The sequence below is a fragment of the Salmo trutta genome, chromosome 2 (genome assembly GCF_901001165.1).
Source record: "Salmo trutta chromosome 2, fSalTru1.1, whole genome shotgun sequence".
NCBI classification, from domain to species: domain Eukaryota; kingdom Metazoa; phylum Chordata; class Actinopteri; order Salmoniformes; family Salmonidae; genus Salmo; species Salmo trutta.
In genome coordinates, this window is record NC_042958.1 from 73,710,636 (window position 1) to 73,736,151 (window position 25,516).

The 25,516-nt window shown below is 41.9% G+C and overlaps 1 protein-coding gene across 6 annotated transcripts in view; it reads left to right on the forward strand.

Annotated features, from left to right (window-relative positions):
* Positions 1 to 2,507: 2,507 nt before the first annotated feature.
* Positions 2,508 to 25,516, forward strand: part of LOC115162870 (fibroblast growth factor receptor 2) — a 115,074-nt gene continuing 92,065 nt past the window's right edge. For 2 of the 6 annotated variants that reach the window (XM_029714350.1, XM_029714359.1), the window contains exons 1-2: positions 2,509 to 3,245; positions 8,477 to 8,753. In XM_029714350.1, coding sequence (XP_029570210.1) covers positions 8,564 to 8,753 — 190 coding nt within the window. In that variant the 5' untranslated portion in view covers positions 2,509 to 3,245; positions 8,477 to 8,563. Of the gene's footprint in view, positions 3,246 to 8,476; positions 8,754 to 25,516 lie in introns of all 6 variants that reach the window. The other 4 variants (XM_029714379.1, XM_029714383.1, XM_029714369.1 and 1 more) reach the window with 3 other exon arrangements.

The window sequence follows — 25,516 nt, forward strand, 5'->3', positions numbered from 1 at the left end:
AAAATCTTGTTAATCTAATCGCAGTGTCCAATTAACAGTAGCTATTACAGTTAAAAAATATCATGCTATTGTTTGAGGAGAGTGCACAACAACAAAAACACTTTTATCACGGCAACTGGTTTGATACATTCACCTCTGAAGGTAAATAATGTACTTACATTCAGTAAGCTTGCTCTGATTTGTCATCCTGAGGGTCCCAGAGATAAAATGTAGCATAGTTATGTTTGATAAAATCATTTTTTATGTTCAAATGTAGGAACTGAGGTCGACAGTTAGACCCCACCACTGTCTTTGGCTCCACACCCACCCAGCCCGGCCGTCTAGATGTGTGAAAGTTAGTGTACAAGCTAATGATCCATCATGTATGACATTCCTTGGAGTGTATAAACTTACATTTTTTATTACCATAACATTTTTTAAACTTCTCTATAGTTATGTACTTGAAAATGTATCAATTGACCAATTCGGCACATTTGGGCAAATTCCTGGCAGATTTGATACAACATATACTGTAATGCAGTACATGTATTACAGTACTGTAATTCTTCACTGGATCAGTCTGAAACTTTGCACACACACACTGCTTTCATCTGGTGGCCAAAATCTAAATTACACCTAGATTCCTATCTGAAAGTGTGGCCTTTCTCTTGCATTTCAAAGATGATGAAAAAAAACATTTGAAAACCCTTTTTTTTTTTTTTTTATATCTTACCAGATCTAATGTGTTATATTCTCCTACATTAATTTCACATTTCCACCAACTTCAAAGTGTTTCCTTTCGAAAGCTATCAAGAATATGATTACCCTTTCTTCAGGTCCTGAGCTATAAAATTAAAGAAAAGGGTACGATCCTTATTAAGGCTTCGGCCCACCACCTAATTAGGGACAGGAAGACAATAGCGAACTAGTAGCACATGGGCCCAACCAAGGCAATAGCCTAAAGAAACCCAACATAATGAAATTTCTGTTCAAAAATAAATGCTGTTCAAAAGGTGGTGAAAATGGAAAGCTGCAAATAGGGTTAGGTGAAGGAACAGGGGAGTTTGCTTGCATGACTTCCTTGTCGTTCTTGTATTGGGAGAAAACTGCAGCAGAACTCTTTCTCATCCCTTGTCCTCTAACTTCTCCCCCTCTTTGTTTCGAACCAAGCTGTCACCTTCATCTCTCTGATGGCTTTACTGCAATAGCGAGAGATAGGGTGAAAGCGAGAGAAAAACAGAGATAGAGAATGCTCCATTCACAGCACACCACCTCGCTTTTGCTAACAGCCTTATTAGCTGCTCTATTCATCCTGAATATGGGAGGGTTCCGTTCCTGTAAACACACATTCTACTCACTACTGGAAGAGAACAAAAAATTACTTTAGGGAGAGATTAGTAGTCCTCTGCCTCCCTCCTTTCCTCCCTCCCTCCATATCTCTCTACTCCACTCCACTCAATTCAATTCACAGGGCTTTATTGTTATGGGAAACATGTGTTTACATTGCCAACACAAGTGAAATAGATAATAAACAAAAGAGAAATAAACAATCAAAATCAACAGTAAACATTACACTCACAAAAGTTCTAAAGGAATAGAGACATTTCAAATGTCATTATGGCTATATACGATGTGGAAATAGTTAAAGTACAAAAGGGAAAATAAATAAACATAAATATGGGTTGCATTTACAATGGTGTTTGTTCTTCACTGGTTGCCATTTTCTTGTGGCAACGGGTCACAAATCATACTGCTGTGATGGCACACTGTGGTATTTCACCCAATAGATATGGGAGTTTATCAAAATTGGATTTGTTTTAGAATTCATTGTGGGTCTGTGTAATCTGAGGGAAATATGTGTCTCTACTCTCTAATATGGTCATACATTTGGCAGGAGTTTAGGAAGTGCAGCTCAGTTTCCAACTCTTTTTCAGGGCCCCTTGAAATGGGGGAGGGGGGGCTCATCCACTAGCGGTTCTTGGGGCGGGTGGGGGGTGGGGGCAGTGCCCCTGTGGCAACAATTTTGGACCCCCTTGTGGCCCCCCTACATTTTTGCTATCATTCTTTTTTTACATCCATTATTAGGCAGAAAATGCAAATAAATTGTTGAATGATTATGAACATGGTCTTTTTCCTGCTAATGCCTGCAATGCAGTGATGAAAACGATATGACAACAATAACGTCTAATGTAACTGGCCCCTCTAACAGTACAACTGACCCCAGCTTGGCCCCCCCAGTTGAAATGGTCTAGAACCGCCACTGGGCTCATCTCATTCAAAACACTGTAGCCGAACCCTGTGAGAATGAAAGGCAACAGACAACAAGCCTACTACTCCCATATGTCAACATCATTCATTATATACAACATGGTAATAATGCATACATTCCCTATTGCTATTCTACATATGACTTGTGCGCATCAGGTGTTGTGTCCGCACGGGGGCGTAGTTACTGCAAGTTGCGCCAAGCCAACGAGGGGTGGAGGAGAACCCCTATAACCTATACAGTACAACGTTTGTAGTGAGCTCCGTAGGTTGAGCTCTCTCCCTCCTTGGGCGTACGGAGCAAGGAAGGCTTGTGGTTTCTTTCTAGGCAAAAGCGTAGAAAGAGAGGGAGACACTGAGATTTGATTGGCCGAGGAAATCAGAGCCAGGAAACGGATCGAATTTCAGGGGGGAGCGATACCCACTGAAGTGAGGGAGGAGGGGGTTGTGTGTGTGTGAGGACGTAAGGAGCAGAACAAATCTAAAACCTGACAAAGCGTCTGAGGACAGTACTATTATGATTGTCGGGGAAGAAGACTCTCTGCCGCGGGAGATCATAAATTGATGGATTCTCCTTTTTGGAATTTATATATATTTTTTTACGCATTACTTCTTCATAAACTACATAGACCCTTCGTTTGGATGAAGAGTGCGCTCGCGGTGGAACACTGACATGTTTTGAGTTGAAACTGTATGAACTTGCTGAATCAGAAAAGTTTTGGAGACGTAACGTTAGCTAGCTAACTATTTCAAGTTCTTTTCAAGGATATGCATTTCAATTCAACATTTTTTCAAGTGCAATGGAACACCAGTAATTTCGGGATTTAAGAGTCTCTCCAGTGATTTGAGTTGTTGCTCGTTGGATTTGGGGGTAATAAAAAATCGCTTGGCATTTTTGGTAATGTGAAGACAATTTGCTCGGTGAGGACTATAGGGTACACGCCTCCTGCCTTTTCCGTGCATGCGACTCGGAGGTCTTTCAGACTTCGTAGTTATTCGTGGTAAGTATTCTGCCAGTATTATTGTGGGCATAGATCTGAAATAGTTATTGTTCTATTTGTCCTAGAATAATGGAGAATAGAGCTAATTTGTAATGTTTCTAAGTTTTGGAAATATTTTTCGGGAATCAGTTTGCTACACAAATGATCATCACGCGCATGCAACGTGATTTATTATTAATAACTTTTTTTAAACATGAGAGATTAATCCAAATCGTTATTCTAAGGAGTTGAGAAATTACAAATTTTATGCATAGGCTACTTTAATAGCTAACTTGATTTGACAGTCGAATCATAATAAATTGCTAATATAATGTAGGCCTACTCCATTTCTACAACGAAACAAGAGCTCGTTTTTTTGCCATTTCTGAAAAATATAATATTTTTCATTCAATAACAGCTGCCTTTATGGCAACGTTTACCATGTTTTCCCCTCAATTACAAAAATACAATTCAAGCAATGGTTGCAGCACCCATGAGTGTTCATTAACAACACTGTTTTGGTTATTTATTACTTTGCTTAATTTTCTACATTGCATTTATGGTGCCAATTACAATTACCCCGTGACCGCACGTTGTGTTTTTACAACTGATTTGAATATCAATAGGAATTCAATCAGCGCAAGAAATGTTATTCAGAAGCCTTGGTTTAAATGGGGGCCAGGAAAACGTTGGGATATGCATATAAGGAAAAGCCCTAATAAGTCCGAACTTGTTGTTTGAAGTCGACAGCAGTAACTCATAAAGCGTTTGTCAAAGCTATAGGCTATACACTTTACAACAGCTAAATCACCAAAAGTAGGCTAGACCTAGACGAATTATCGATACAAAAAATTGCCCATGAATTGTCAGTTACCTTGCTGTGCTGGCCTACAGTGTTCATTTCCCTTTGCTTTGCAATAGACTATTGAGAAACAAAATAGACGACTTATCGATTTGTAAGTAAACCATCATCCTAAAACAAGGTAGCCTGCCCACTCTAGCCTGGTCCAATCACGTTGCACGAGAGGGATGCATTAAGGGTACAGGCAACATCCCATGATGTAATGCGCGGGTCATTAGAGGGTTGTTACTGGTTACCACAGCCACAAAGTCAAAATGATCTATTTCTTAAAAATTAATGAAAGACAAAATTAGATTTTTTGTCTTCATTTAAAGGAGTAAGGTTAGCAGTGTCGTTTGGGTTTGGTTAGCCGACTAAACTCAACTCCACGATTTACGATGGAGTTGAGCAGCTACTAGAGTAGGCGAACTGGAGTTCCAAGGTTTTTATAAAAAACTACAGATTTCAGAAAAAGAATTCGGGCTATTCTGGATTTCAGCATCCAAAGAAAGGTGGGCTATTCTTTGGGTGCTGAAATCTGTAGATTTTGTGAAAAACTTAATTTTATGTGACGTTGGAGCTCCAGTCCGGCCACATTAGTCGCTGCTCAAATCCATTGTAAATCGTGGATTTGAGTATAGCCGGCTAGGATTAGGTTTAAAATCAGATATTAAGAAGATAAATTGTAAAAATAGGCAGGGTTTAACCATAATTATGACTTTAAACCCAACCCTAAAGATGAATGAAAACCAAAATTAAGCTTTTTGGTCTTCATTTAAGGTTAGGGTCAGACATGAGGTTAGCAGCTTGGTTAGGTTAGCCGACTAAACTCAACTCCATGATTTACGATGGCGTTGAGCGGCGACTAGTGTGGGCAAACTGGAGTTCCAACGTCTTTATAAAAAAAACGGATTTCAGCACCCCAAAAATGCGGGCTATTCTGGCTGGATTTCAGCACCCAAAGAAATGCGGGCTATAAATCCGTAGATTTTAGTGACGTCGGAGCTCCAGTCCACCCTTTACTCAACTCCATTGTAAATCGTGATCGTAAATCGTGTAGTTGAGTTTAGTTGGCTAGCTTTTAGGTTAAAAATATGATTTTAATTAGAGAAATTGTAGAAATAGGCCGGGGTTTAGCCATAATTAGCCATAATCATGACTTTGTGGCTGTGGTAACTAGTGACGACCTCATTAGAGATGAACCAGAATCTATATCTCTTGAAAGAAAAGCAATTTTTTGTCCCATTTTTATAACATCAAATTGATCAGAAATACAGTGTAGACATTGTTAATGTTGATAATGGCAGCTTCAATAAATAGTACCCGCAGAACACCAGTCTCAACGTCAACAGTGAAGAGGCGACTCTGGGATGATGGCCTTCTAGGCAGAGTTGCAAAGAAAAAGCCATATCTCAGACTGGCCAATAAAAATAAAAGATTAAGATGGGCAAAATAACACAGACTCTGGACAGAGGAACTCTGCCTAGAAGGCCAGCATCCCGGACTCGCCTCTTCACTGTTGATGTTGAGGCTGGTGTTTTGCGGGTACTATTTAATGAAACTGCCAGTTGAGGACTTGTGAGGCGTCTGTTTCTCAAACTAGACACTGTAATGTACTTGTCCTCTTGCTCAGTTGTGCACCGGGGCCTCCCACTCCTCATTCTATTCTGGTTGAAGCCAGTTTGCGCTGTTCTGTGAAGGGAGTAGTATAGAGCGTTGTACCAGATCTTCAGTTTCTTGTCAATTTCTCGCATGGAATAGCCTTCATTTCTCAGAACAAGAATAGACTGATGAGTTTCAGAAGAAAGTTATTTGTTTCTGGCCATTTTGAGCCTGTAATCAAACCCACAAATGCTGATGCTCCAGATACTCAACTAGTCAGAAGAAGGCTATTGCTTCAGTTTTATTGCTTCTGTAATCAGGACAACAGTTTTTAGCTGTGCTAACATACTTGCAAAAGGGTTTTCTAATGATCAATTAGTCATTTAAAATGATAAACTTGGATTAGCTAACACAACGTGCCATTGGAACACAGGAGTGATGGTTGCTGATAATGGGCCTCTGTACGCCTATGTAGATATTCCATAAAAAATCAGTTGCTTCCAGCTACAATAGTAATTTACAACATTAACAATGTCTACACTGTATTTTTGATGAATTTTATGTTATTTTAATGGACTAAAAATGTGCTTTTCTTTCAAAAACAAGGACATTTCTAAAGTGACCCAAAATTTTGAACGGTAATTTATGTTTCTTCCTTTTGTAAACCAATCAATTCATCGCAGCTGTAGCAGAAGGCACTACAGGGGTCTCGGTGCAGCCGGCTCCAAACCTCCAGAGACTGTTAAATCGGAATGCACCACCACAGATTTCTGGCCAATAAATTAATGTGTCCTTGTGCATTCCATTTCAATTATAAAACGCATAATCATAGGGCTACAATTAAGTTAATTTATTTAGCAACTGTTAAGTATGCATATTCTTCAATAAATCGACTTCAAATGGAAAGCAACAGGTTGCGCACAAGGATAAGACATATACTATCAGTATTGGATGATTTGGTTATTGATTGTTGCCTGCTCTCTCTGATCAGAAGACAGTGATGTTTGGTGGAATTTGATATTCCACAGCTGGACATTTTCAGTTATAATAATAATAATAACCACAACAACAACAATAATAATAATTGTGTTATTGAAATGGTAATAACTACAGTACCTACATAGCCTAGTGATACATGTTTTTTCTTAATAACTAACAAAGTCTATTCAATGCTGATTCTCTGAGAAACCATTTATGTATGTAAAACTTCACTACAATGTGATCAAATCAAATGCTATTTGTCACATGCGCCGAATACAACAGGTGTAGACCTTACAGTGAAATGCTTACTTACCATCCCTTATCCAACAATGCGGTTAAAAGAAATAAAAAATACCTGAAAGAATAAGAATTAAAAGTAACAAGTAATTAAAGAGCAGCAGTAAAATAACAATAGCGAGACTATATACAGGGGGTACCGGTACAGAGTCAATGTGCGGGGGCACCAGTTAGTCGAGGTAATTGAGGTAATATGTACATGTAGGTACAGTTATTAAAGTGATTATGCGTACATAATAACAGAGTAGCAGCAGCGTAAAAGAGGGGGGTGGGGCAATGCAAATAGTCTGGGTAGCCATTAGATTAGATGTTCAGGAGTCTTATGGCTTGGGGGTAGAAGCTGTTAAGAAGCCTCTTGGACCTAGACTTGGCACTCCGGTAACGCTTGCCATGCGGTAGCAGAGAGAACAGTCTATGACTAGGGTGGCTGGAGTCTTTGACAATTTTCAGGGCCTTCCCCTGACACTGCCTGTTATAGAGTAGCTGGATGGCAGGAAGCTTGGCCACAGTGATATACTGGGCCGTACGCACTACCCTCCTGAGGGGGAATTATTTTTGTCGTGCCCTCTTCACGACTGTCTTGGTGTGCTTGGATCATGTTAGTTTGTTGGTGGTGTAGACACCAAGGAACTTGAAGCTCTTAACCTGCTCCACTACAGCCACGTCGATGAGAATGGGGGCGTGCTCGGTCCTCCTTTTCCTGTAATCCACAATCATTTCAGCCTTAGAATGCAAGCATCAAATCCACTCAATAGAAATGCTACATACTCATGCGGCGTGTATTGTAATTGTGAACGTGAGGATTTGCGACAATGGGTCGGACGTAAAGGTAGGTGTAGTGTGGTTGTGTGCTGAGCTGAGGTGCATCAGAGCTTTGGTATGTCTGTGGCAAGGCTTGTTTGACAGCATTTTGTGACACTCTCTCTCCCTCTCTCATATCCACTCTTTCTATACATGCTATTTGAATAGGTGAGACAGGTAAGAATAGAGACAAGAGAGTTTAGCAGAGTATAGTATACAGACGTAGGATCTTAATTTGAGCCAATTTGCTACAGCAGGAAAATAACCCTGCAGCAACAGGAAATGTGGATTATAATTAATGGCCATTTTTTGTAGGGGTTGGTATATTTTTTGTTAGGCCAAATCAAGTCTGACATTTTAAAGTGGAAATTACAAACTTTAGAAGCCTTTTTAAACCTTGAATACACTACACGTTTACATTTTCAAATTAAGATTCTACATCTGTGGTGTAAATGCAGAATTGGCTTCATTTTCAACGTCAATACAAATTTTCCTGTTTTGGTTTTCTCCCTCTTCTCCCTCATTCTTTCCCCCACATTATAAAATAATGTAATCCCTACCTACCTACCTACCTACCTACCTACCTACCTACCTACCTACCTACCTACCTACCTACCTACCTACCTACCTACCTACCTACCTACCTACCTACCTACCTACCTACCTACCTACCTACCTACCTACCTACCTACCTACCACCCTTTTCCCAACTTTCTTGCCCCTCCCACAGCCTTTCCTCAGCCCAGGTGATTGGGGGAATTCACAGTGAGTGACAGGCCATACAGCCTGCAATTGATGGTTGGGTGGAGCCCTTCAGATGGGATCAGTGTCCAGGGGGAGGCGGAGCCTGAGGAGGAGGGGATGGGGGGGAGACTTGCCCTCCACTAACAGGATGGCCTCGTGGGCCTGGCTGCTCACCGCCGTCCTGCTGTCCCTAGTGATGGCTACTGTGGCGAGGCCACCGTACACTGTCGCCGAGGAAGAGGAGGCTACGCTAGAACCTGAAGGTAAGACATTGGCGCCTCATTGGCTGTATTATTGACTTTGTTGCCCCTAGCCTAGATACTGATCTAAGGTCTGTATAGAGGTATCCCCCTTCAATGGTTGCGGTTAAGATTTGGGAAAGGTAAGCTGATCCTATACTGAACAAACATATACTGCTCAAAAAAATAAAGGGAACACTTAAACAACACAATGTAACTCCAAGTCAATCACACTTCTGTGAAATCAAACTGTCCACTTAGGAAGCAACACTGATTGACAATACATTTCACATGCTGTTGTGCAAATGGAATAGACAACAGGTGGAAATTATAGGCAATTAGCAAGACACCCCCAATAAAGGAGTGGTTCTGCAGGTGGGGACCACAGACCACTTCTCAGTTCCTATGCTTCCTGGCTGATGTTTTGGTCACTTTTGAATGCTGGTGGTGCTTTCACTCTAGTGGTAGCATGAGACGGAGTCTACAACCCACACAAGTGGCTCAGGTAGTGCAGCTCATCCAGGATGGCACATCAATGCGAGCTGTGGCAAGAAGGTTTACTGTGTCTGTCAGCGTAGTGTCCAGAGCATGGAGGCGCTACCAGGAGACAGGCCAGTACATCAGGAGACGTGGAGGAGGCCGTAGGAGGGCAACAACCCAGCAGCAGGACCGCTACCTCAGCCTTTGTGCAAGGAGGAGCAAGAGAAGCACTGCCAGAGCCATGCAAAATGACCTCCAGCAGGCCACAAATGTGCATGTGTCTGCTCAAACGGTCAGAAACAGACTCCATGAGGGTGGTATGAGGGCCCCGACGTCCACAGGTGGGGGTTGTGCTTACAGCCCAACACCGTGCAGGACGTTTGGCATTTGCCAGAGAACACCAAGATTGGCAAATTCGCCACTGGCGCCCTGTGCTCTTCACAGATGAAAGCAGGTTCACACTGAACACGTGACAGACGTGACAGAGTCTGGAGACGCCGTGGAGAATGTTCTGCTGCCTGCAACATCCTCCAGCATGACCGGTTTGGCGGTGGGTCAGTCATGGTGTGGGGTGGCATTTCTTTGGGGGGCCGCACAGCCCTCCATGTGCTCGCCAGAGGTAGCCTGACTGCCATTAGGTACCGAGATGAGATCCTCAGACCCCTTGTGAGACCATATGCTGGTGCGGTTGGCCCTGGGTTCCTCCTAATGCAAGACAATGCTAGACCTCATGTGGCTGGAGTGTGTCAGCAGTTCCTGCAAGAGGAAGGCATTGATGCTATGGACTGGCCCGCCCGTTCCCCAGACCTGAATCCAATTGAGCACATCTGGGACATCATGTTTCGCTCCATCCACCAACGCCACGTTGCACCACAGACTGTCCAGGAGTTGGCAGATGCTTTAATCCAGGTCTGGGAGGAGATCCCTCAGGAGACCATCCGCCACCTCATCAGGAGCATGTCCAGGCATTGTAGGGAGGTCATACAGGCACATGGAGGCCACACACACTACTGAGCCTCATTTTGACTTGTTTTAAGGACATCACATCAAAGTTGGATCAGCCTGTTGTGTGGTTTTCCACTTTAATTGTGAGTGTGACTCCAAATCCAGACCTCCATGGGTTGATAAATTGGATTTCCATTGATTATTTTTGTGTGATTTTGTTGTCAGCACATTCAACTATATAATGAAAGAAGTATTTAATAAGATTATTCCATTCATTCAGATCTAGGATGTGTTGTTTAAGTGTTCCCTTTATTTTTTTGAGCAGTGTATAAACGCAACATGCAACAATTTCAAAGATTTTACTGAGTTGCAGTTCTAATGAGGAAATCAGTCAATTTAAATTAATTCATTAGGCACCAATCCAATTCATTAGGCACCAATCTATGGATTTCACATGACTGGGAATACAGATATGCATCTGTTGGTCATAGATGCCTTTTAAAAAATGGGCCTCACAATGGGCTTCAGGATCTCGTCACAGTATTTCTGTGCATTCAAATTGCCATCACTAAAATGCAATTGTGTTCATTGTAGCTTATGCCTGCCCATACCATACCCGCCACTATGGGGGCATTCTGTTCACAATGTTGACATCAGCAAACCGCTCGCCCACACAACGCCATACATGTGGTCTGTGGTTGTGAGGCCGGTTTGTGAGACCACATTCTCTAAAACGTCATTGGAGGCGGCTTATGGTAGAGAAATTAATGTTCAATTCTCTGGCAACAGCTCTGGTGGACATTCCTGCAGTAAGCATGCCAATTGCACGCTCCCTCAAAACTTGAGATATTTGTGGCATTCTGTTGTATGACAAAACTGCACATTTTAGAGTGGCCTTTTATTGCCCCCAGCACAAGGTGCACCTGTGTAAGGATCATGCTGTTTAATCAGCTTCTTGATATGCCACACCTGTCAGGTGGATGGATTATCTTGGCAAAGGAGAAATGCTCACTAACAGGGATGTAACAAATTTCTGCACAAAATTTGAGGGAAATAAGCTCTTTGTGCGTATGGAACATTTCTGGGATCTTTTATTTCAGCTCATGAAACATGGGACCAACACTTTACAATGTGCACCTGGAGTGTGTTATATAACTGTGGGATGGAGAGGAGGTATTGTTGCTGTAAGACTCTCCTTGGCCCTCTAGCTCTTGTCTTGTACCACTTATTGTACACTGTTAGGGTGGTAGTTGTGGTTTAGGGTGGAGAGGAGTAAGGCTGGCACTTTTGAGTTGTAGTCTCCAATTGATTTTACCTAATCCCTTTATACTTGTGGGAATTGGCCTATATGGATACGGATAAATTGAAATGTTTGTTACAGAATAAATATGAAAAGCATTTACATAACCATGGTAGCAATTGAAAGGGAACAGTTTCGAGATTTTTGGAAGTTATTAGAGCAAAGCTGAGGACACAAAAGTTCACCTGACACAAGACTGAATCCAAACATTACACTGTTGATTTTATGTGAATTTTACATTTACAATACTTTTGTTGATTACGAAATCTGACAATACTCTGGATACATTCAGTTACAAGAATATTCCTGGAAAATGTTGGGTTGGTGCAACAAAAGACAAAAAAAGGACAAGGGTTTGAGTGAGAGGACTAACTGGTGTCTCCAAGTGGCCACACACCTCTCCAACATATGTACAGTTTCCAAGTAATTCCAATGCATTTTTATGACTTAATGTGCTTTTGTCTAGCTCTCCTAGCTGTGCCTTAAGGAACTAGTATTTGTATTCGTTTTTTTTGGAACACAACCCTGCATCCCCACCCTCACACAAATACTTTTGTTGTTTATGCAATCCAAAAACAGTCCATTATAAATCTCAATCTGGGTCAGGTGGGCATAATTTGAAGCGTGTTCTATTGCCAACATGACCAGCTAAGTTATAAAATATGATATTACAGTGTTAGGCTTTCACAATGCAATTCAGGGAAACAGATAATTTTGGTGGGCATAGAAAGGAGTCATGAGTGCATTCAGGTGCGTGTGCCACTGCACATTTTCTTCACAATAGACAAACAGGCTCGTTCTGTTCAGAACAACCAAGGGTATGACACCATGTCATCTTGTAAATGTACATCAAACATAGTGATCATAAACTTTGAAGTGAAGTGCACATTTGGACTCATGGGTGTTTGGCTTGCTTGAATGATATCAAAGCGATATTTATTATAATCATCAATGTCTCATCTTTCAAATCACATAGTCTTCTTAGTTTACAGCATTTGCCTCACTCAGACAACAAAGAATTTGCAAAAGTTGCCAAATTAGCGGGAGGATGGGGGCAATTTCTTGTCGTGCGAGGTGCTCAAGTTCAGAACGTCTGTCAGTCAAAACCCATACAGCGCTGTGAAGTGCAAAGCCTCTGACGTCATGTATAGTGTGTTACTGTACAGCCTCTGCTTTACAATTTAGCCGTTTATCAGTGCCCAATATATGCCATTTTCAACCTGTATATGGGTATGACTGTAAAGGGTTACACGTGCCCTCATCCTCAGAATACCATATCTCCACAGTCTTATGGATAAATTAGAAAGAAAACCTGTGGAACTGAGAAATTGGGGCATTAAGAAAATCACTGTAAAAACAGTTAAAACCCTGTGGATTGATGAGGCAAAGGGAATGGCAAATAAGTCTGGCTGCACAACCGATTGGCATACATACTGCAAATGTCACGTCCTGACCATAGTAAGTTGTTATTTTCTATGGTAGAGTAGGTCAGGGTGTGACAGGGGGTGTTTGTCTGTTTTTGTATTTCTATGTTCAGTTTTGTATTTGTGTTTTGTATTTCTTTGTGTTGGGCCGAGTATGGTTCCTAACCAGAGGCAGCTGTCTATTGTTGTCTCTGATTAGGAACCATACTCAGGCAGCCTGTTTTTCCTTTGGGTTTTGTGGGTAGTTGTTTTCCAATTTGTTCATGTACCTGACGGAACTGTTGGCTGTCGTTTTTGTTGTTTAAGTGTCGTCATTAAAAGAAATACGAGCCTTTGGTCATTAATATGGTCGAATCGGGAAACTATCATCTTGAAAACAAATGTTATTCCTGTTACATTGCACAACCTTCAGTGTTATGTCATAATTACGTAAAATTCTGGCAAATTAGTTTGCAACGAGCCAGGCGGCCCAAACTGTTGCATATACCCTGACTGCGTGCAATGAACGCAAAATGACACAATTTCACCTGGTTAATATTGCCTGCTAACCTGGATTTCTTTTAGCTAAATATGCAGGTTTAAAAATATACTGCTCAAAAAAATAAAGGGAACACTTAAACAACACATCCTAGATCTGAATGAAAGAAATAATCTTATTAAATACTTTTTTCTTTACATAGTTGAATGTGCTGACAACAAAATCACACAAAAATAATCAATGGAAATCCAATTTATCAACCCATGGAGGTCTGGATTTGGAGTCACACTCAAAAAATTAAAGTGGAAACAACACTACAGGCTGATCCAACTTTGATGTAATGTCCTTAAAACAAGTCAAAATGAGGCTCATTAGTGTGTGTGGCCTCCACGTGCCTGTATGACCTCCCTACAACGCCTGGGCATGCTCCTGATGAGGTGGCAGATGGTCTCCTGAGGGATCTCCTCCCAGACCTGGACTAAAGCATCCGCCAACTCCTGGACAGTCTGTGGTGCAATGTGGCGTTGGTGGATGGAGCGAAACATGATGTCCCAGATGTGCTCAATTGGATTCAGGTCTGGGGAACGGGCGGGCCAGTCCATAGCATCAATGCCTTCCTTGCTGACACACTCCAGCCACATGAGGTCTAGCATTGTCTTGCATTAGGAGGAACCCAGGGCCAACCGCACCAGCATATGGTCTCACAAGGGGTCTGAGGATCTCATCTCGGTACCTAATGGCAGTCAGGCTACCTCTGGCGAGCACATGGAGGGCTGTGCGGCCCCCCAAAGAAATGCCACCCCACACCATGACTGACCCACCACCAAACCGGTCATGCTGGAGGATGTTGCAGGCAGCAGAACGTTCTCCACGGCGTCTCCAGACTCTGTCACGTCTGTCACGTGTTCAGTGTGAACCTGCTTTCATCTGTGAAGAGCACAGGGCGCCAGTGGCGAATTTGCCAATCTTGGTGTTCTCTGGCAAATGCCAAACGTCCTGCACGGTGTTGGGCTGTAAGCACAACCTTGCCCTCATACCACCCTCATGGAGTCTGTTTCTGACCGTTTGAGCAGACACATGCACATTTGTGGCCTGCTGGAGGTCATTTTGCAGGGCTCTGGCAGTGCTTCTCCTGCTCCTCCTTGCACAAAGGCGGAGGTAGCGATCCTGCTGCTGGGTTGTTGCCCTCCTACGGCCTCCTCCACGTCTCCTGATGTACTGGCCTGTCTTCTGGTAGCGCCTCCATGCTCTGGACACTACGCTGACAGACACAGCAAACCTTTTTGCCACAGCTCGCATTGATGTGCCATCCTGGATGAGCTACACTACCTGAGCCACTTGTGTGGGTTGTAGACTCCGTCTCATGCTACCACTAGAGTGAAAGCACCGCCAGCATTCAAAAGTGACCAAAACATCAGCCAGGAAGCATAGGAACTGAGAAGTGGTCTGTGGTACCCACCTGCAGAACCACTCCTTTATTGGCGGTGTCTTGCTAATTGCCTATAATTTCCACCTGTTGTCTATTCCATTTGCACAACAGCATGAGAAATTTATTGTCAATCAGTGTTGCTTCCTAAGTGGACAGTTTGATTTCACAGAAGTGTGATTGACTTGGCGTTACATTGTGTTGTTTAAGTGTTCCCTTTATTTTTTTGAGCAGTGTATATACTTCTGTGTATGGATTTTAAGAAAGGCATTGATGTTCATGGTTAGGTACATTCGTGCAACGATTGTGCTTTTTTCGCAAATGTGCTTTTGTTAAATCATCCCCGTTTGGCAAAGTCAGCTGTCTTTGTTAGGAAGAAATAGTCTTCACAGTTCGCAACGAGCCAGGCGGCCCAAACTGCTGCATATACCCTGACTCTGTTTGCAAGAGAAGTGACACATTTTCCCTAGTTAAATGAATTTAATGTTAGCAGGCAATATTAACAAAATATGCAGGTTTAAAAATATATACTTGTGTATTGATTTTAAGAAAGGCATTGATGTTTATGGTTGGCCCAACGTGTACCTAAGCGATTATATGCAACGCAGGACAGGCTAGATAAACTAGTAATATCATCAACCATGTGTAGTTAACTAGTGATTATGATTGATTGTGTTTTATAAGATAAGTTTAATGCTAGCTAGCAACTTACCTTGGCTTCTTACTGCATTCGCGTAACCTCGTGGAGTGCAATGTAAAGCAGGTGGTTAGAGCGTTTGACTAGTTAACCGTAAGGTTGCAAGATTGAATCCCTGAGCTGACAAGGTAAAAATCTGTCGTTCTGCCCCTGAACAAGGCAGTTAACCCACTGTTCCTAGGCCGTCATTGAAAATAAGAATGTGTTCTTAACTGACTTGCCTAGTTAAATAACGGTAAAAAATAAAAAAATAAAAATCGGCCAAATCGATAAACTAGTAATATCATCAACCATGTGTAGTTAACTAGTGATTATGTTAAGATTTATCGTTTTTTATAAGATAAGTTTAACCTCTTGAATGTCTCTTCCCGTTAGCGGGATCATTTTCCAGCGAAAACTCCTAGCGACATTAGCATAACGAAATTCAATATTTTTTTTTTTTCAAATATAGGGCTGTCTCATATCGTTTTATAGATACACCTCTCTTGAATCGACCCTCGTTGTCCGATTTCAAAAAGGTTTTACAGGAAAAGCACAATATTAGATTATGTTAGAGGAGTACATGGTAAAAGTCGCATCATATGAATTTTCCGAGCAAGCACACCCATCACATATAAACAAAAAACAGCTAAATGCAGCACTAACCTTTTACAAACTTCATCAGAAGACACACCTAGGACATCATGTTACACACAGCATGCAATCTTTTGTTCAATAAAGGTCATATTTCTATATAAAAACAGCATTTTACATCGGCACCTGAGGTTGACTAACTATTTTCCCATATAATGCGTCCAGGGAAACAGTGCTACAATTTTATAAATTACTATTCGAAAACGATTTTTTTAATATATATTGTCAATCTAAGATTTATAGATGAATATCTCTTGAAAACACCTGTCAAAACAGATTTTAAATTAACTTTACAGGGTAATCACACTTTGAGATCAAATGGGATGCGATACCCAGAAATTGAGCTCGAAAACCAAGCTCGGCGCCACCTGTGAAAAATAGCACGTAACATCTGATATTGTATAATATCGCCAATAATCCCTCACCTTTAGTTGTCTTCATCAGAAATCACTTCCCGATGTCCGAGGTCCATGACAAATGTATTTTCGGTCGAAAAAGTCCATGCTTTATGTTCCATTAGCTTCCTCTTGTTAGCGCGTCCTAAGACTGTAATCAAATGTCGATCCGTGGGCGGCAGCTGTCTAACGCAAAATGACTGTTTACGGTAAATTAGGGTAGTTCAAACATGTCAAACGTTGTATCAAGTAATCGTCAGGGCTTGTTTCAACAAGAGAGCCAATCAGATTCGAGTGGGACGATTTCATTGTGTTTCAAAAAACTTCCAAAGGTGGGGGCAGACACGGCCGCCAACGTCACAATGCTCATGGCCCTCCGACTGTGACCAATTGCCACATCGTCTCTTTCACTGAGTTTCTACCGTAGAACCCTCAAAACACTTTGTAAAGACTGGGGACATCTAGTGGAAGCACTGGAAAGTGCTCAATTTTCATTTTTTTACGTTGTGATTTATAGGGAAGGCTGTGAAGTCGAGTCCACAATTCAGATTTCCACTTCCTGGTTCAATCGGTCTCGGGGTTTTGACTGCCATACGAGTTCTGCTATACTCACAGACACCATTCAAACAGTTTTAGAAAATTTAGGGTGTTTTCTATCCATATAAAATAAGTATATGCATGTCTTAGCTTCTGACTTTGATTAGTAGGCCGTTGAAAATGGGAACGATTTTTTTCCAAAATGCGCTGTGGCGCCCCCTATCCTAGGGGAACGGCAAGAAGTTAATGCTAGCTAGCAACTTACCTTGGCTTCTTGCTGCCCTCGCGTAATTGGTAGTCAGCCTCGTGGAGTGCAATGTAAGGCAGGTGGTTAGAGCGTTGGACTAGTAACCGGAAGGTTGCAAAAACGAATTCGCAAATTGCCCCTGAACAAGGCAGTTAACCCCCGTTCCTAGGCCGTCATTGAAAATAAGAATGTGTTCTTAATCTGACTTGCCTAGTTAAATAAAGGTGTAATATTTTTTTTTTAAAATAATAATAATAATCTCCAAATTGGTGGCCAAAAATACCGATTTCCGATTGTTATGAAAACTTGAAATCGGCCCTAATTAATCGGCCATTCCGATTAATCGGTCGACCTCTAGTGTTATGGCTTTACACCCCCTGCTATATTGTCGATAAAGAGTTACCTGTCTAACAAAGCACAAAGGGTGTTCTTTAATGGAAGCCTCTCAAACATAATCCAGGTAGAAGCAGGAATTCCCCAGGGTAGCTGTTTAGGCCCCTTGCTTTTTAAAATCTTTACTAACAACATGCTTTTAGTAAAGCCAGTGTGTCTATGTATGCGGATAACTCAAAACTATACACGTCAGCTACTACAATGACTGTAATGACTGCAACACCTTACATCTAGACGTTCCGCTAGCGGAACACCGCTCCAATATCCAATGATAGGGCGTGGCGCGAAATACAAACTCCTCGAAAATCCGAAAACTTCCATTTTTCAAACATATGACTATTTTACACCATTTTAAAGACAAGACTCTCCTTTATCTAACCACACTGTCCGATTTCAAAAAGGCTTTACAACGAAAGCAAAACATTAGATTATGTCAGGAGAGTACCCAGTCAGAAATAATCAGACACCCATTTTTCAAGCTAGCATATAATGTCACAAAAAACAAAACCACAGCTAAATGCAGCACTAACCTTTGATGATCTTCATCAGATGACACACCTAGGACATTATGTTATACAATGCATGCATGTTTTGTTCAATCAAGTTCATATTTATATCAAAAAACAGCTTTTTACAATAGCATGTGACGTTCAGAACTAGCATTCCCACCGAACACTTCCGGTGAATTTACTAAATTACTCACGATAAACGTTCACAAAAAACATAACAATTATTTTAAGAATTATAGATACAGAACTCCTTTATTTAATCGCTATGTCCGATTTTAAAATAGCTTTTCGGCAAAAGCACATTTTGCAATATTCTGAGTACATAGCTCGGCCATCACGGCTAGCTATTTTGACATCCGCCAACTTCGGGATCACCTAAACTCAGAATTACTATTAGAAAAATTAGATTACCTTTGCTGTTCTTTGTCAGAATGCACTCCCAGGACTTCTACTTCAACAACAAATGTTGTTTTGGTTCCAAATAATCCATAGTTATATCCAAATACCTCCGTTTTGTTCGTGCGTTCAGGTCACTATCCGAAGAGTAACGTGCGAGCGCATTTCGTGACAAAAAAAATCAAAATATTCCATTACCATACTTAGAAGCATGTCAAACGCTGTTTAAAATCAATTTTTATGCTATTTTTCTCGTAAAATAGCGATAATATTCCAACCGGGCAACGTTGTGTTCATTCAAAGACTGAAAGAAAAAAATTGAGAAGTCTCTTGAATGCGCATCTCCAGTCTCACTGTCCCCAGGCAGGCCACTTACAAACTCTGCTCCTATACTTTGCCTAGAGACAGCAGACACCCCATTTCACTTTCTGGCGGCTTTAGAGAGCCAATGGAAGCCTTAGAAAGTGTCACATTACAGCACAGATGCTGTAATTTCGATAGAGATGCAACAGAAGGACAACAAATTGTCAGACAGGCCACTTCCTGCATGGAATCTTCTCAGGTTTTGGCCTGCCATATGAGTTCTGTTATACTCACAGACACCATTCAAACAGTTTTAGAAACGTTAGCGTGTTTTCTATCCAAATCTACTAATTATATGCATATTCTAGTTTCTGGGCAGGAGTAGTAACCAGATTATATCGGGTACGTTTTTTATCCGGCCGTGAAAATACTGCCCCCTATCCCAAAGAAGTTAAATGACCAGCACACAGCTCAGACACCCATGCATAGCCCACAAGACATGCCACCAGAGGTCACTTCACAGTCCCCAAGTCCAGAACAGACTATGGGGGGCACAGAGTACTACATAGAGCCATGACTACATGGAACTTTATTCCACATCAAGTAACTGATACAGACAGTAGAATCAGATTTTAAAAACAGATACACCTTATGGAACAGCGGGGACTGTGAAGCAACACAAATGTAGGTACAGACACATGCATACAGACATGATAACATACACACAAAACATGGATTTTGTGTTTTAGATATGTAGTAGTGGAGTAGGGGCCTGAGGGCACGCACTTAGTGTGTTGTGAAATCTGTTATGAATGTATTGTGATGTTTTTAAAATTTGCATAACTGCCTTAATTTTGCTCCGATTGCCTCTGTTTGAGAAACACAGATTTCTTTGACATGCTACATGCCAATGCTGTAAGAGACAGGATTTTCCCCCTTGTAATCCAATATGTGCAGATACCCTGTTTTCACCCCAATGTCGTGGTGTCCAATTGGTAGTTACAGTCTTGTTTCATTGCTGCAACTCACTTACGGACTTGGGAGAGGCGAAGGTTGAGAGCCGCGCATCCTCCGAAACACAACCCTACCAAGCCGCACTGCTTCTTGACACAATGCCCACTTAACCCAGAAGCCTGCCGCACCAATATGTCGGAAGAAACACAGTGCACCTGGCGAGCTTGTCAGCGTGCACTGCGCCTGGCCCGCCACAGGAGTCGCTAATGCGCAATGGCACAAGGACATCCCTGCTGGCCAAACCCTCCCCTAACCCGGACAATGCTGGGCCAATTGTGCGCCGACCCATGGGTTTCCCGGTGGCGTCCAGCTGTGACAGAGCCTGGACTCGAACCCAGAATCTCTAGTGGCACAGTTAGCACTGCGATGCAGTGCCTTAGACCACTGCGACACTCGGGAGACCCAGGAATATTTTTTAAGAGTATTTGTGCATAGTGGACTTTTCCTGACTTTTCCTTCAGATAGGGGAGATTACGGAGAATTTGGGAAGTGTGATGGGGGATTAAGTGGGCTGAACCTGGGGTTCACATGATGAGGGATCAACAGGGCAGGGGTCGGAGGCTTGTTTAGAAAGCAGCCCCAATATCTGATTCCAGGTCAGTTTTTGTCAGCTGACCCTGGTCAACCACAGGGGTAATATTCCACGGTGGTGATGTTCGTGTGTGTGTGTATTGTGTGCACCAGTACATTTAGAATCTATTTGTGTATTTTTCATTGGATTTATTTGGCCATTTGAAACACATTCCAGCCACACAAAATACAATACACTACATTTTAAACCACAAAAGATTGCACAACTTATTTCTATTGGGGTCATATGAGAGTGAATCTTTCGTCTCTCTTGCTCTGATTGGTTGTGGTTGCGGCGGTATCCTGCCCATCACCTGTACAGACAGAAACAGAGGAACATGAAAAGAGGTGTCTCTTTTCCTCTCTTAGTTACCCCCCAGAGGTTGTCTTGTCAGTAGTCTTCCCTGGCCCCAACCCCTCTGAACGTCAGAGCTCCCTGGGGCCACAAGTGCATAAACCACTGTCTTTCTCTGCCTCTCTGGAAGGGGAGGGGTAATTGTCATAGATTGCATATCAGTGTTACCGCTTGCTTTGAACGAGGAATGAACCCATGATAGCTCTGCTGCTAGTTTGTTTACCTACCCACCGAAGAAGGCTTTTAAATGAAACGTCTGTGTATGCTATCCCTTGACTTACTTTTATTTAAGCCCTTTGCTCTTATAGGGAGCATGGGCTGTTGATGAATGTTCTCCATCTCACTCTGAAGGTCCTACATGCTATCTCTGATGCAGTGAGAGAAAAAAAGCTTTATACAAGAATAAATTGTGTGCGGAGTACGGAACCATTACCTTAAAAAAAGACAATCTATTCATTATATTTTTATGGTCCTCACTCTGGACTGAGGGTTAGTCACGTTAAATCTATGTAAATCTGCATGGACACGTCAACCTATTGTCATGAAAAGCACGGCATTGTGATTCGTTTTGATTGATTGCTACTCATTATGATAGCAAAATGACCTTTCAGCTAGTGATATACTGTAGGACTCCAACCTGTAAGGCTAGTATAGCAGGGAGGAACATTCTGATACACTGTGCTACAGTAATTTGGAGTAGTAGAAGATTGCTACTGCTCTCTAAAATCAATGTTCAGGTATTCAGTTGCATAGTGATGGCCCGTTCAATTTGAATAAGTAGAACCAGATTTTATTGCATGAAAGTGGGTGGTTACATGAGAAGAGATAGTGGTCATAGGACTCAAACTTAGTGACATCTTAACAACAGAATGATCCAGGTTGTAGAAGTATCAGCCTGCCTGCCTCTGGTCTGTTAATGACATGTTGTGTGTTTGTGTGAATCTCTACATGCACGTGTACGTGTGAGCGTGCATGTGCCCGCATGTCTGTGTGTGTGTGCATGTCTCTGTGTTTGTGTGTGTGTATGTCAGTGGCTATGAAGCTAAACTCTCCCACTAAACAAACTGTCCTGAGTCCTGCTGTCAGTGTGGCAGGCAGTTAGACTGATAGCCTCTTCTATACAATGGACTTTTATAGGCCCCTGCTTGCCTGCCATTAGGCCTAGTTACAGTTTTTTTTTTTTTTACCTTTATTTAACTAGGCAAGTCAGTTAAGAACAAATTCTTATTTACAATGACAGACTACCAGGAAACAGTGGGTTAACCTCTCTAGGGCAGGTGGCACCAAATCGTCCCACCTACGTAACAGCCAGTTGAATCCTGTGGCGCGATATTCAAATACCTTAGAAATGCTATTACTTCAATTTCTCAAACATATGACTATTTTACAGCATTTTAAAGACAAGACTCTCGTTAATCTAACCACACTGTCCGATTTCAAAAAGGCTTTACAACGAAAGCAAAACATTAGATTATGTCAGCAGAGTACCCAGCCAGAAATAATCAGACACCCATTTTTCAAGCTAGCATATAATGTCACAAAAACCCAGAAGACAGCTAAATGCAGCACTAACCTTTGATGATCTTCATCAGATGACACACCTAGGACATTATGTTATACAATACATGCATGTTTTGTTCAATCAAGTTCATATTTATATCAAAAACCAGCTTTTTACATTAGCATGTGACGTTCAGAACTAGCATACCCCCTGCAAACTTCCGGCGAATTTACTAACAGTTTACTAAATTACTCACGATAAACGTTCACAAAAGCATAACAATTATTTTAAGAATTATAGATACAGAACTCCTCTATGCACTCGATATGTCCGATTTTAAAATAGCTTTTCGGTGAAAGCACATTTTGCAATATTCTAAGTAGATAGCCCGGCATCACAGGGCTAGCTATTTAGACACCCAGCAAGTTTAGCCTTCACCAAACTCCGATTTACTATTAGAAAAGTTTGATTACCTTTCCTGTTCTTCGTCAGAATGCACTCCCAGGACTTCTACTTCAATAATAAATGTTGGTTTGGTTATGTTATGTTCCAACAGCGGCGTTTTGTTCGTGCGTTCAAGACACTATCCGAATGGTAAATAAGGGTCATGCGCACGGCGCATTTCGTGACAAAAGATTTCTAAATATTTCGTTACCGTACTTCGAAGCATGTCAACTGCTGTTTATAATCGATTTTTATGCCATTTTTCTCGTAAAAAAGCGATAATATTCCGACCGGGAATCTGCAATTAGGTAAACAGACGAAAGAAAATACAGCATGGGGTCGACTCGGGCACGCGCCTAAGCCCTTTGTCCTCTGATCGGCCACTTGGCAAAGGCGCTAATGTGTTTCAGCCTGGGGCTGCCTCGATATCGTTCAGCTTTTTCCCTGGCTCTGAGAGCCTATGGGAGCCGTAGGAAGTGTCACGTTACAGCTAAGATCCACAGTCTTCAATAAACAGAGGCAAGAACAACAACACCTTGTCAGACAGGCCACTTCCTGCATGAAATCTTCTCAGGTTTTTTCCTGCCATATGAGTTCTGTTATACTCACAGACACCATTCAAACAGTTTTAGAAACTTTAGGGTGTTTTCTATCCAAAGCCAATAATTATATGCATATTCTAATTACTGGGCAGGAGTAGTAACCAGATTAAATCGGGTACGTTTTTTATCCGGCCGTGTAAATACTGCCCCCTAGCCCTAACAGGTTAACTGCCTTGTTCAGGGGCAGAATGACAGATTTTCTACATTTTGTCAGCTCAGTGATTCGGTCCAGCAACCTTTCGGTTACTGGCCCACACTCTAACCACTAGGCTACCTGCTGTTGAAGTGTATTAACGTTATATGGACTGTTGTTTCCCTTGGCCGATGCAGCAAAAAATGCCTTGTCACTCCTCCACTACCTGTCTGATGAGGGTTGGTGGTGGTATGTGTGTGTGTGTGCCTGGCGGGTACCGAATGTTCGGCTGGAGGGTCGTTGCCATGGACGCCACCGGAAGGCAGTTGGCAGAGCACAGCATTGTCATGACAATAAAGCCTGATGGAATTTTAATTTGAAAGGAAATAATGGAGAATTAGAACAGAGAGAGGGAAATAAGAATGGTCCAGAGAGTGGACACAGAAAGAGGGGAGTGTATGGTTTCTATAGTATAGTTTGTGAGGTGTGTGTGCATGCTTATGCATGTGTTTGTATACACTTGTTTATTATGACTTGTAGTCCTCCCACTCACACCTCTCTCTTCACTCCTCTCCTCTCACTAATTTGGGGCGGCAGGTAGCCTAGTGGTTAGAGCTTTGGGCAAGTAACCGAAAGGTTGCTTGATCAAATCCCAAGGTAGAAATCTGTTGTTCTGCCCCTGAACAAGGCAGTTTAGCCCACTGTTCCTAGGTTGTCATTGTAAATAAGAATTTGTTCTTAACTGACTTCCCTAGTTAAAGAAAGGTTAAATTAAAATAAAAACTACAAGTGAGAGAAATGGCAGAGAAGAGTTAGCTAGTTCAGCACAGCTGCAGGCTAAAGTAATTGCTCCTCTATCTCCCGAGCTGCCAAACTAACCCTGATTCAGATGACCATGCTTGATTATGGAGACATCATTTATAGATCGGCAGGTAAGGGTGCTCTCGAGCGGCTAGATGTTCTTTACCATTCGGCCGCCAATGCTCCTTAAAGGACACATCACTGGTCATCTCTGTCGCAAGACCCACTGGTTGATGCTTATTTATAAAACCCTCTTAGGCCTCACTCCCCTATCTGAGGTATCTACTGCAGCCCTCATCCTCCACATACAACACCCGTTCTGCCAGTCACATTCTGTTAAAGGTCCCCAAAGCTCACACATCCCTGGGTCTCTTTTCAGTTCGCTGCAGCTAGTGACTGGAACGAGCTGCAACAAACACTCAAACTGGACAGTTTTATCTCAATCTCTTCATTCAAAGACTCAATCATGGACACTCTTACTGACAGTTGTGGCTGCTTTGTGTGATGTATTGTTGTCTCTACCTTCTTGCCCTTTGTGCTGTTGTCTGTGCCCAATAATGTTTGTACCATGTTTTGTGCTGCTACCATGTTGTTGTTATGTTGTGTTGCTACCATGATGTGTTGTCATGTGTTGCTGCCTTGCTATGTTGTTGTCTTAGGTCTCTCTTTATGTAGTGTTGTCTCTCTTGTCATGATGTGTGTATTGTCCTATATTTACATTTTATGTATTTTTAATTTGGAACCCAGCCCCCGCAGAAGGCCTTTTGCCTTTTGGTAGGCCATCATTGTAAATAAGAATTTGTTCTTAAAATAAAAAATAGTTACTGCAGTGTCTGTTTTTATGATCACACACATCTTAGAAAATCACACTGCTCTTTATGTACGCAACAAAAATAGTTGGCAAAAAGTTTTCATGCTAAAGTTATCTGGTTTTCATCTGTTTGACATTTATATTTCTTTCTCTCTCTCCCTCTTTCTCCCGGTGACAGTTATTATCAGCATGGCTATAAGGTGTGACAGACTGTCACTGTCTCAAACCTTTTTATTCACTTCTCTCCTCTCACTAAACTACAGGAGAGAGAAAATGCAGGGAAGAGCTAGCTAGTTTACAGCAGTGCCTGTTTTTATGATCACACACATCTTAGAAAAATCACACTGCTCTTTATGTACGCAACTCATGCTCCTTCGATACTGTTACTGTTGG